Source organism: Mizuhopecten yessoensis, unplaced genomic scaffold (assembly GCF_002113885.1).
Source record: "Mizuhopecten yessoensis strain PY_sf001 unplaced genomic scaffold, ASM211388v2 scaffold10343, whole genome shotgun sequence".
NCBI classification, from domain to species: domain Eukaryota; kingdom Metazoa; phylum Mollusca; class Bivalvia; order Pectinida; family Pectinidae; genus Mizuhopecten; species Mizuhopecten yessoensis.
The window spans coordinates 283172-296755 of record NW_018408499.1 but is presented as its reverse complement, the minus strand read 5'-3'; the positions used below and the strand labels follow the sequence as shown (position 1 = coordinate 296755).

The 13584-nt window shown below is 41.7% G+C and overlaps 2 protein-coding genes across 2 annotated transcripts in view; one reads left to right on the top strand and one right to left on the bottom strand.

Moving 5' to 3' along the window:
- Nucleotides 1-672: 672 nt before the first annotated feature.
- LOC110460260 (mucin-5AC-like) overlaps nt 673-13584 on the bottom strand; it is a 44670-nt gene continuing 31758 nt past the window's right edge. Inside the window, exons 6-7 of the mRNA XM_021513078.1 lie at nt 10926-11104; nt 673-2258 (exon numbers count right to left, since the gene is read on the bottom strand). Of these exons, the coding sequence (XP_021368753.1) occupies nt 673-2258; nt 10926-11104 (1765 nt within the window). The remainder of the gene's footprint in view (nt 2259-10925; nt 11105-13584) is intronic.
- Nucleotides 3103-10009, top strand: LOC110460270. Its single transcript, XM_021513093.1, has 2 exons — nt 3103-3390; nt 3666-10009. Exon 2 carries the CDS (start codon nt 4441-4443, stop codon nt 9802-9804), a length of 5364 nt encoding a protein of 1787 aa, XP_021368768.1. The 5' UTR covers nt 3103-3390; nt 3666-4440; the 3' UTR covers nt 9805-10009.

Genomic DNA, 13584 nt, shown 5'->3' with positions numbered 1-13584 from the left:
AAAAACTTTGAAACTCTGAAATGGCGTGTGTATTTGGAGCAAACGGAGTTCATGTCCGCGGAAGAAGAATACATTTTACGTGCATATAGAAGGTTTTTAAAAGAAAAAATATCCATTTTTCTAACAGTACTAAGCATTTTCCCGTAGATTAACTAGGAATGTTGTTTTTGATGCAAGAAAGTTAGGTGGGGTCGATATTTCGACAACGAGGGCTTTCTATGATAATCGATCTTAACCCCTTAAATATGTAAAATTACTCCGAACACCTTATTGTAGGTCCAAATATAGCTGCAACAAATTCTCAGATCCCTGTGGTAACATAATAATAATAATGATAACACTGAACGCAGGCATAATGCCTATATATCCAGAACATGTACGTTACACACAGTTATAGTTGATGATAAAAAGAGCATAACAGCTTATAAATATTGTCCACTGTCACGTGATCACCGATTTTGGTCTCAGCTACATGTAGGCTTTTTAATCCAAAATAAAAACATTACATTACATTTGTTCTTGTAAGCTTTTATCTCACGGTTACACGTCCAAATCTGGTTTAAGGGAAGAATCCTTTGTCCCATGCCATTGAGAACAAAACACCATTTCTACAGGCTGCGTCTATCGAGATATGGAAACCATTGCTTTACCTAAACAGAAACTTTGGCTGCTTTACCTAAACAGAAACTTTGGCTTTGCGGCAGTTTCCAGTGGTGTTTTGTAGACTGTATACAGTCCCGCGGGACCAATCAATTCAGCGTAGTTCCCTACACGATTCCTCTGTCTTACATGCTGACGTACCGCAGCAGCTACCATCACTAACATGAGCAGGGCCAGAAGGGATCCAAGTACCGCTCCTACCACAGTAGCCATACTGGAACTATCTGTGACGTCAGTACTCTCAGGCATGATTCCTATGATGCTTGGCGTTGTATTAAATAGAGTCTGATATCGGCCTGTTCCCGTACCAATTGTCATGGAGGTTTGGCTGGAAGTCTGGTCGGTCATTTTACTTAGTGGCTTAACAGTATGCTCTGTAACCATACCTAGTGTCGTGGTAGTTGAGCCTGCGCCCGTACCTAGTGTCGTGGTAGTTGGGTCTGTCCCCAAACTTTGCATTGTGGTAGTTTGGCCTGTCTCCGTACTTAGTATTGTGGTAGTTGGACCTGCCCCCGTACCTATTATTGTGGTAGTTTGGCCTGTCCCCGTACCTAGTATTGTGGTAGTTGGGCCTGTCGTCCCCGTACCTACTATTGTGGTAGTTGGGCCTGACCCCGTACCTAGTATTGTGGTAGTTGGGCCTGTCGTCCCCGTAACTACTATTGTGGTAGTTGGGCCTGTCCCCGTACCTAATATTGTGGTAGTTGGGCCTGTCCCCGTACCTACTATTGTGGTAGTTGGGCCTGTTCCCGTACCTAGTATTGTGGTAGTTGGGCCTGTCGTCCCCGCACCTACTATTGTGGTAGTTGGGCCTGTCCCCGCACCTAGTATTGTGGTAGTTGGGCCTGTCCCCGTACTTAGTATTGTGGTAGTTGGGCCTGTCCCCGCACCTAGTATTGTGGTAGTTGGGCCTGTCCCCGTACTTAGTATTGTGGTAGTTGGGCCTGTCCCCGCACCTAGTATTGTGGTAGTTGGGCCTGTCCCCGTACTTACTATTGTGGTAGTTGGGCCTGTCCCCGTACCTACTATTGTGGTAGTTGGGCCTGTCCCCGTACCTAATATTGTGGTAGTTGGGCCTGTCCCCGTACCTACTATTCTGGTAGTTTGGGCTGTCTCCGTACTTAGTACTGTGGTAGTTGGGCCTGTCCCCGTACCTAGTTTTGTGGTAGTTGGGCCTGTCCCCGTACTTACTATTGTGGTAGTTGGGCCTGTCCCCGTACTTAGTATTGTGGTAGTTGGGCCTGTCCCCGTACCTACTATTGTGGTATTTGGGCCTGTCCCCGTACCTAGTATTGTGGTAGTTGGGCCTGTCCCCGTACTTACTATTCTGGTAGTTTGACCCGTCCCCGTACCTATTGGCCTGGTATTTATAGCCATACCCGGTGGCGTGGAAGTTTGACTTGCCAACGTATCCGATAGAGCTGAGGTTTGGCCTAGACTTGATGGTGTGGTCATTTGTCTCAGTTCTTGTGAGGAAGACAGCTGCCACGCACCACACGTAAAAGTCATGGAATTGTTTGGCACTTGTCTGTCACAGCTGACGAATTGAGCTGACTGTGTGTGCGTCTTGTTCAGGATTGAGGTTGGACCGCTATAACCTGTAAGAGTGGAGCGTTAACACATTCATCGGCCAATATGAAAGCAATATGTTACAAGCTGCGAGTTCAAGTATGACACCAACTCGACGTTTGGTTGTCTGTCATACTGCCAACAAAAATGAACTCGGGGTTTTGATAGGTAATCATATGGCTTGGATTTCAATGTGCATTTGACACAATGCCTTAAAATTCATACTGATTTGTAATATGATATATTTATTTAATATTTTGGTATAGTTTTAATGAATCTATTATTATCTAACATTAACTAGATTGGATCAATTGGCTCGATTAACCAGTCAGCAGTCTGAATTTTTAGCACTTTCTGCTCATGCACACTAAAAAGGAATGTGGTGTTTAACTGTCAGTGAGAATGCACCAATCTAAATTCAATTTTTATCATCAATTTCGAAGGACAAATGGATTTGGCAGCAGGCATAGCCTATTTAAGCCCTCTCCAAACATAGTAACAAACAGTGGTACAAGCATAGACATAGACATTAGAACACATACAAACACATATAAACAAGTTGGTATTATCAAATTAATAATCAAATTAGGGGAAACAACTACTAATACTCATTTTTATTGTAATTGAATATAATTGTTTAAATTTTAACCTTTTATTTTGATACCGAAAAGACATATACTATATATATATATATATATATTATAAAAAGAAAAATTCTTAACAACGAGTCTTTAGTACTTTCATCTCTTCTAGGAGATTCTTCAGATTCTTCTCCTAGAAGAGATGAAGGTACTTAAGACTCGTTGTGAAGAATTTTTCTTTTTTATAATATTTCTTCGTTCGTAAGGATCATTTTTCTGATTTATAATATTGTAATGCGGATTTACCTCTTCCGGAAATCGGGGTCCGGTCCCCGGATTTGATGTTAGACGCGGAAGCACGTTATCCGGTGTTCGTTGAGTTTTACCGCCATTAAAAGGTTGCACTGAAAACTCGGACGATCTTTGTGTTGTTATTGAAGAACACAGCCAGCCATCCGGCATAACAAGTGGTGTCAGAAGTGGGATTTTGCTTATACGCCCTGCAGGGAGTCCAAAACCCGTTTCTTTTTGTGTAATGTATTGCAATTCGTACCTCAAAGTGGACAGAGGTCTGCTACAGGTAATCGCGCTGCATTTTGTGTTTGTGGGTTGTTACTCGTCATTTAAATGATTATTTTGTAATTTGATTACTATAACTCATTTATTACTTTCACAAAGTAAGAGCACAATAACTAATTTACTTGGTTTGGGTAATTTACTGTTTTGTGTGCCTATATTTAGCCTTTGTTCTTGTACTTTCGTTTTACATGTATTTTCGTATTGGTGTTCACTGCGAACACTGGAATTGCTTCCAAACGAATCGTTCACTGCGAACGGTCAAACATTATCTTTCAGAGGTCGGAGAAGGATCTCGTAGACTACCTTAAATCACACAACGTGACAATACCACCTCACGAGGCTGATTTGACCCCCCTGCTAGTATCCGACAGCAAAGGAAAGCGCCTTGCAGTGGTACACAGGGGCAGTAATCCAAAACTTCCGATACAGTTCTCATGTAAAGGTGGTGCAAACTCATCAACCCTAGTATCCCTACTAAAAGAACAAATTCCCATCCTCAAGCAGAAATTTGGTAAACCTGTTTATGTTTATTTCTGGGCTGGTACATGCGACATAACCTCAAAGCAAGGCTGTTATATAAACATTTCTGGTACCTGTGTTAACACTATACACAAAATTATCAACTGCTACAAAAGAGCGAGGGACTACACAATAAAACAGGGGTGCAAAATTCAATTTATTGGAGTACCTGTTTATTCGGTTAGCCTTTACAATGATATCCAAGGTCACCATAATCCGAGCAAGTTTCTAGAAACAGATGCTGAAGTTGCCAGCCAGGTACACTTCTTGAACTCTCAAATTGAACTTCTCAACACAGAACTTGGTACCACAACACTTAAATTCAATGCTGATCTTCGTGATTGTCGAAAAAAGGGAAAAGAGCGATATTTCATAGAATTATTGGAGGACGGTCTCCACCCTGGGGAACTCTTGGCGAGGAAGTGGTTTAGGCGACTTGAATTAAATATTGTGAAAACTTGTTTTGTGGACCAGGACATTTTGGAAGTCCACGTCGACCAACAGGAACTGTTACAGTTAGCATTTGAACAAAATGTGTGATAAAGAACAAGAAGTCACACCAGGGGAAGGAGAGTCTTCAGTTGACACTGCGTCAGCTGCGGCATATGATATGCTTCAATTCGTAATGAAAAGTTTTGATGAGCAGCGTGATACACAAATGAAGATGTTTCGGCAAACTATGGTGGAGTTTGAAGACGAAAAGAAACGAAGCTTCGAGGCACAAAGTGAAATGATGAAGTCCTTCATGCAAGAGACACGTCATGATATTCAAAATGCCATAGGACATCAAGCACCGCTTGCACAGAGTACATTTTCATCTATGGGTCCACAACAGGAATTTGGAAGGTCGACAGACAGAGGATCGTTTGGTGGTTTTGACGAAGAACTCCGGGTGATCCAGGATAGAGAACGCTCATATTCAAGTCCAAACTTAAATGGACAGAACTCTGCACTATCCAGTACCCCCTCATTGGAAAGACAGGATATGGGACGTATGCTGAACAGACATCAAGGAAAGGGTCCTCAAACAAAACTTCCAGTGTTTGAGGGAAAGGAGGATATAGAGGTTTTTATTGTTCCCTTTGAACGGTTAGCAGAGCGTTATAACTGGACAGACAATGAGAAAGTGGACAGACTCTACGAATGTCTAAAAGGAAGGGCCATGTGGTACATCTGCTCCTTACCAAGGGAGATGAGAAGAGATTACAGGAATCTAAAGGATAGTCTGATCAAGCGGTTCGGACGAAGAGACCCACCCACAACAGCGAGATCAAAATTACACGAAGTAAGGCAACGCAGCCTAAGTAATGACGAATTTGGGGAAGAGGTTTGGCGCCTAGTTACCCTTGCTTATCCTAATGTAGATCTCGACTTGCAAGATCAATTGGCTGCAGAGGCATTCCTCAAGGGGTACAAGAACCCCAAGGTATCTTATGATGTGTTGAACAAGAAACCAAAAACTATCAATGAGGCTATTGAAATGGTTACTTCACAAGAACATAACTTCAAAGCCACCATCGGTAGGGAGAAAGAGATACGAGACAAGGCTCGGCGCGTTTCATGGGCTGATGGGGCTGGTGTAAAAAATGTCTCCGATGACGAAGAAGCGTTGAATACACAGCGTGTTCAACTGCCAAACACTGCCTTAGAGTCGGACAACCTCAGTAAATTAGATGTTCGGATGAAACAGCTTGAGGATCTTGTTCGGAATAGCTCGCTAGAGTGTCGCGCAAGATTCGACCAGTTAGGGAACGAACGCCAAAGTGGGTTTAGCAAGGAAGGAAAGGAATGTTACAGATGTGGTGGTAAGGGACACTTCCAAAGAGATTGCAGCTCTAGGAGATCAAGATCGCCCACACCACCGAACAGTCCCCGTTCTCGCTCACCACAGCATGATGTTAAGATCACCCGGACCAATAGGACAGAGAAAAGCATTATCGTCCCAGTAACGGTCAATGGAACAACAACTGAAGCGGTTATTGATACTGGGGCCGACGCCACAGTCATCTCTGAGAAATGGGCAAATGAAATAAATTTGCTGTATGCTAAGCCAAAGAAAGAAATTCGTCTAATGACAGCTGAGGATGGTGCAGAGATGACAGGATTAGGTGTAGTCACTGCGACTCTCCAAATTGGGGAAGAGGTGAGGGAATTACCAGTTGTGATAGCTCCTATCAGAGACAACATACTGGTGGGCATTGATCTACTCCAATCTGTACAGGCCATTATCCATACTGGAGAAAAGAACCTGGAAGTCAACGGAAAAGTAATCCCAGGACACTCTCAGTTGAACAGATCTGGGACTGCTATTGCCAGGAGTATAGTTAGAGTACATGCAGATGTTGTGGTGCCACCAGGAAGTGAGAAAATAATCATCGGAAGATTGGAGACACCATCAGACACTTCTCAAGCAATACTGGAGGCATTCAATCATCAAAGCGGAATGCGAGTTGGGTCATGTCTTGTCTCTATGAATCAAACTATTCCTGTGAGAGTTCTCAACCTGAAGGATAGCGAGATTAAACTCACAAATGGCACATTTCTAGGAAAAGTTGAGGAAGCTGACCTAGCTTGGGACCCAAATATGAGCAGGGAGCCTTCCGTAAACACCAGTGTCGAGCCAGAACATTTACAAGAGGCCCCTGGGACAAACGGAGAGGTTCCGTTGCATGTACAGGATATTTTTGAAGAGTCCTCAAAAGGACTGTCATCAAATCAAAAAGAGGATCTCTGTATGCTGCTGAATGACTTTCCTGATATATTTGCTAAGGATGACTACGACCTAGGCAGATTCAGCGGAGTCAGACATAAGATTGACACAGGTGAAAACAAACCTATACGTCAACCCGCAAGAAGGACACCATTGGGTTTTCAAGCTGAGGAGGACGCCCATCTACAAAAACTTCTTGACACTGGTGTTGTCATTCCATCTAGTTCTGAATGGGCATCACCGGTAGTACTTGTTCGCAAGAAAGATGGTGGTGTGCGTTGGTGCATAGACTATCGAAAGGTGAATGAGGTCAGTGTAAAAGATGCTTACCCACTTCCAAAAATTGAAGAGTGCCTTGATACGCTTAGTGGTGCGACTCTATTTTCCACCGTAGACTTAATGAGTGGCTACCACCAAATTGAAGTTGATGAGATGGACAGATCAAAGACCGCCTTTGTCACCAAACAGGGGCTCTTTGAGTACACCAGAATGCCTTTTGGCTTATCCAACTCTCCCTCAACTTTCCAGCGTGCAATGGAGCTCGTACTTAGAGGGTTTCAGTGGGTCATACTTCTTATTTATCTGGACGATGTGATAGTGGCATCCAGGTCTTTTGAAGAACATATGCAACATCTGCGTCAGGTTTTCTCCCGGATACGTGAACACGGTCTGAAGCTGAAAGCCAAGAAGTGCCGTTTGTTTCGTGAGGAAGTCCTCTTCCTGGGACACATTATTAACGGTGATGGAATCTCCACCAATCCAAAGTTGGTAGATGACGTCCTGAATTGGCCTGTGCCAAGCAACTGTAGGGAGCTTCAGTCTTTTCTAGGACTTACCAACTACTACAGACGGTTCGTTCAAAATTATGCAGAGATCGCTCTGCCACTGCATGACCTCACACGGAAGGAGGTAAAATTTGTATGGGAAGACCGTCAGTGTGAGGCATTCGAGGCCCTGAAGAAGGCAATTACCACTGCTCCGATATTGTCATACCCGTTGGAGAATTGCAAATTTGTCATAGATACGGATGCTTCTAACAGGAGTATAGGCGCCGTTCTTTCGCAAGTCCAAGATGGGGAGGAGAAAGTTGTTGCATATGCAAGTAGAAGACTGACCCCTGCACAGGAGAAATATTGTGTGACACGACGCGAACTTCTTGCAGTTGTTGCTTTCTGCCAGCATTTCAAACATTATCTTCTTGGCCGGAGGTTCTTATTACGCACAGACCATAGCAGTTTGTCATGGCTTTTCCGATTCAAGTCACCACAGGGACAGCTGGCGAGATGGCTAGAGGAGGTCAGTCAATACTCTTTTGACATCGAACACCGTGCTGGGAAGCTGCATGTGAACGCTGATGCCATGTCACGGATTCCGGATCACGATTCGTGCCCTTGCTACTTCGCGGGTGCCACCGTTGAAACTCTACCCTGTGGAGGATGTATGTACTGTGCAAAACTACAGACTGCGTGGGAAAGATTCGAGGAGGATGTTGACGATATTGTGCCTATAGCTGTTCGTTCGGCGGAGGTAACTGCTGTCGAAAAACACTCTGAGACCGGAGAGGACTCTAATACGAAGGACGATATTCCTCAATGTAACTGGCTACAGACCAAAAGTCCGATGGAACTTCACGAAGAACAGATGCAAGATGAGGATCTAAAACAACTGTATTCATGTGTGGCCAACAGCGAGACAGTTCCTCTGGGTGAGGCGCAAGCAAGAAGTCCTGCTCTGCGGAAGTATCTACTAACCCTTCAGCAGTTCAAACTGATACACGATGTTCTCTACTACCAGTGGGAGGCAAATGGACAGGAGTCACTGCGACTCCTGGTTCCATTCCAGATGAGAAAAGAGATCATGCAGGCATGTCATGAAGCTGTTTACTCCGGTCATCAAGGGGAGAAGAGAACTCTGGAACGAGTGAAGAAAGACTTTCACTGGCACAACATGTCGATGGATGTGAGCATATTTGTTCGGAAATGTCATGTATGTGCCGCTGAAAAGAAGAGTAGTAGAACTATGAGAGCACCTCTTCAGACCTACATCTGCGGAGCGCCAATGGACAGGATACAATTGGATGTCGTGGGGCCTTTTCCTATTAGTGATGCTGGGAACAAATACATACTTGTCATCATCGACCAGTTCACGAAGTGGGTCGAGGCTTACCCAATCACACAACAGGACAGTAACACGACAGCAAAAAAACTGGTCCTGGAGTTCATCTCTAGATTTGGCGTACCCCTGGAGATCCACACGGATCAAGGACGAAACTTCCAAAGCGCCCTGTTCAAGGAAGTATGCCGGTTACTCGGAATCGCACAAACCAGGACTACGCCCTATCACCCTTCATCTAATGGTCAGGTTGAGCGGTTTAACCGCACGCTGTTGCAGATGATCAGGTGTTATCTAGATCATGGCCAGGCGCATTGGGATGAGAACATTCCCCTTCTTCTGTCTGCTTATCGAAGTACGCCACACCCTGCGACAGGATTTACACCAAACCTGTTGATGCTGGGTAGGGAGGTCCATTCTCCTCCCGAGCTGATCTACATGGATCCGGATATTTCGCGTTCCTCTGATGACGCACCCACCTACCTCGACCGGATGTTAGAGGGTATGCACATTACAGAGGAATTAGCTAGGAAAACATTGAGGGCTTCAAAGGTACATCAGAAAAAAGTATATGATCTACGGGCTAGGGGAAGAGAGTACCACGTCGGGGATCTTGTATACGTGAAGAACCAATCACGATCTGTTGGACAATCTCCGAAACTCCAATCTGTTTGGAATGGTCCTTTTGTGATCACCAAGAAATTTGGTCCGGTCGTGTATGAGGTCCGTGGCCGCAAGAAGGCTTCAGTTCTTCACCATGACCGGCTAAAACAATATTTGTCTGAGGTCATCCCGGCCTGGGTTACCAAGATAAAGCATGATCTTGGTACCTCCTCTCTCCCAACGATTGCTGAGGAAGACCATCTTCCAACCATGGATAAGAAGTTCGGGACAGAGGAAAACCACCACGAGTCGCAGAACAGCCAACAATCGCTGAAAGCCAGTTTACCAGAGGAAGAGCCAAAGACACCTGTGCCAACTGGGATGTGTTCACAGCGAACCATCTCAGATGAACCATCCCGGTCCTCGCGTTACGGCCGGGCATATAAGCAGCCTACCAAGCTTGACCTTTAGCAGGAGCTAAAGGAGCCTGGAAGGGGGTGGTGTAATGCGGATTTACCTCTTCCGGAAATCGGGGTCCGGTCCCCGGATTTGATGTTAGACGCGGAAGCACGTTATCCGGTGTTCGTTGAGTTTTACCGCCATTAAAAGGTTGCACTGAAAACTCGGACGATCTTTGTGTTGTTATTGAAGAACACAGCCAGCCATCCGGCATAACAATATATATATATATATATTTTAAAGAGAAAAGAAAAATAATTTGTTGATGGAGCTGCATGTACAAACATTTGATGGGATTAAATTACCGCACCCAACAGATACAGGCAAAAAGGTCCATTGTATCACACAAGGCCATCCACGGATGAGTTTGGAAATTCAACCCACTAAATAGTTTAATTTATGCATATTAAACACATGTTAGATATATAATTAACATGTTGTAAAGCTTTATATTCTTATTTATGTAGTTGTTTCCCAATATTTTTTAACATTAGTTATTAGTTATTATAACTGGTCTTCTGAACCCCAATATTTAAAAATAAACAATGAAGACAAATAGGAAATATCAATATTAATATTCATTTACCATTTTTGGAAATCAGAAGAATTGCGTTGAGAAAAAATAAAATGTAAATAAATGAGTAAAATGTAAAATTTCATTCAAAATTGAAGTTAAATGTCCTGAATCTTCTGGAACTTAAAATGTAATTGGATATAGATAGGAGAATATGTTTGTTTTCATTTTCATCACATCCCTCACAACCATTTAGCATGACATCTATTGATAAATGGTTGTGGGTTTTATGGAATATATTCTGAAAAAGTACAATACGATCTTCAGTGTATTAAATACAATCATGGAAATAATGAGATGCTGTTTCAAATCTAGAACCACAAGAACATGCAGAGGAAGGACTCAGTAAGATAATCTTTCTGACGGTCATTATTTAGGCCTCATTTCTCAACTGACAGAGAATAATATTAGTTTCCCTATTTACTAAAAACTTAAAGACATCAGTTGTTCTTGTGTTTGCATTTGGAAAAGGTGTTATTTACTTTTTGAACTGATAGGCGGAAGGAATATTTTGTCATCGCAATCAGTTGGCTAAGGTATTATGTTTATATACACTTACATGACTTATCTCCATGACAACCAGGATCAGTACAACTAAGAGACGCGACGTTGACCGTCAATAGAGAGTTAGGCCAATCTGGCATGGTATTGCTGTTTGGTAAATTGTTGTACTTCGTTTTGGTTGGGAATTCGTAAAATAATGTCCGAATTTTATCACACAGTGATCCGGATTCCTTTCTGCGAAAAAAAGGTTTTAATGGAATCATTGTGTAATACATCTGTCCACATAGGACTCGGAAAATTACCAAAATTCCTACATAGGAGTTTGAATGATCCTATATCTGATTTCGGAATATCAAATTAAAAGAACACAGTTTCGTGATAAAAAGTCAATGTCATTTTAAACAAATAAGAAATGTAAAAATATATACAGAAATACAGGGTATTAGTCAGACATCAATCCCTAGTTTACTAATGGAACAAAGGGTATGAGTTAATCAGACATAAATCGTTAGTTTACTAATGGAATACAGGGTATTAGTAAGTTATACATAAATCCATAATTTACTAATGGAATAAAGGGTATTAGCTAGTCAGACATAACTCCCTAGTTTTCTAATAGAATACAGGGTATTAGTCAGACAAACATACCTCGTTTACTAATGGAATACAGGGTATTAGTCAGACAAACATACCTAATGAACTAATGGAATACAGGGTATTAGTCAGACAAACATACCTAGTTTACTAATGGAATACAGGGTATTAATCAGACATACCTAGTTTACTAGTGGAATACAGGGTATTTAGTCAGACAAACATACCTAGTTTACTAGTGGAATACAGGGTATTAGTCAGACATACATACCTAATTAACTAATGGAATACAGGGTATTAATCAGACAAACATGCCTAGTTTACTAGTGGAATACAGGGTATTTATTCAGACAAACATACCTAGTTTACTAGAGGAATGCAGGGTATTAGTCAGACATACATACCTAATTAACTAATGGAATACAGGGTATTAATCAGACAAACATACCTAGTTTACTAGTGGAATGCAGGGTACTAGTCAGACATACATACCTAATTAACTAATGGAATACAGGGTATTATTCAGAGAAACATACCTAGTTTACTAGTGGAATGCAGGGTATTAGTCAGACATACATACCTAATGAACTAATGGAATACAGGGAATTAGTCAGACAAACATACCTAGCTTACTAGTGGCATACAGGGTATTAAACAGACAAACATACCTAGTTTACTAATGGAATATAGGGGATTAGTCAGACAAACATACCTAGCTTACTAGTGGAATAAAGGGTATTAGTCAGACAAACATACCTAATGAACTAAGGGAATACAGGGTATTAGTCAGACAAACATACATAGTTTACTAATGGAATACAGGGTATTAATCAGACAAACATACCTAGTTTACTAGTGGAATGCAGGGTACTAGTCAGACATACATACCTAATTAACTAATGGAATACAGGGTATTATTCAGAGAAACATACCTAGTTTACTAGTGGAATGCAGGGTATTAGTCAGACATAGATACCTAATTAACTAATGGACTACAAGTATTAGTCAGACATGAATAATGGAATACAGGGTATTAATCAGACATACCTAGTTTACTAATGGAATACAGGGAATTAATCAGACATACCTAGTTTACTAGTGGAATACAGGGTATTTAGTCAGACAAACATTCCTAGTTTACTAGTGGAATACAGGGTATTAATCAGACATACCTAGTTTACTAATGGAATACAGGGAATTAATCAGACATACCTAGTTTACTAGTGGAATACAGGGTATTTATTCAGACAAACATACCTAGTTTACTAGTGGAATGCAGGGAATTAGTCAGACATACATACCTAATTAACTAATGGAATACAGGGTATTATTCAGAGAAACATACCTAGTTTACTAGTGGAATGCAGGATATTAGTCAGACATACATACCTAATTAACTAATGGAATACAGGGTATTATTCAGAGAAACATACCTAGTTTACTAGTGGAATGCAGGGTACTAGTCAGACATACATACCTAATTAACTAATGGAATACAGGGTATTATTCAGACAAACATACCTAGTTTACTAGTTGAATACAGGGTATATACATACCTAATTAACTAATGGACTACAAGTATTAGTCAGACATGAATAATGGAATACAGGGTATTAATCAGACATACCTAGTTTACTAATGGAATACAGGGAATTAATCAGACAAACATACCTAGTTTACTAGTGGAATGCAGGGTATTAGTCAGACATACATACCTAATTAACTAATGGACTACAAGTATTAGTCAGACATGAATCCCTAGTTTACTAGTGGAATAAAGGGTATTAGTCAGAGAAACATACCTAATTTACTAATGGAATACAGGGTATTAGTCAGACATGAATCCCTAGTTTACCAGTGGAATACAGGATATTAGTCAGACAAACATACCTAGCTTACTAGTGAAATACAGGGTATTAGTCAGATAAACATACCTAGTTTACTAGTGGAATACAGGGTATTAGTCAGACATACATACCTAGTTTACTAGTGGAATATAGGGTATCNATACACAATGGGAGAACAGGGTAAGAGAAAAAGAATCATTCACTCCCTTGGGGGTGAGATAGGGGAATCTCAACCCTCGGGGGGAAAAAAAGTTGCCAAACACTCAGCAAAGC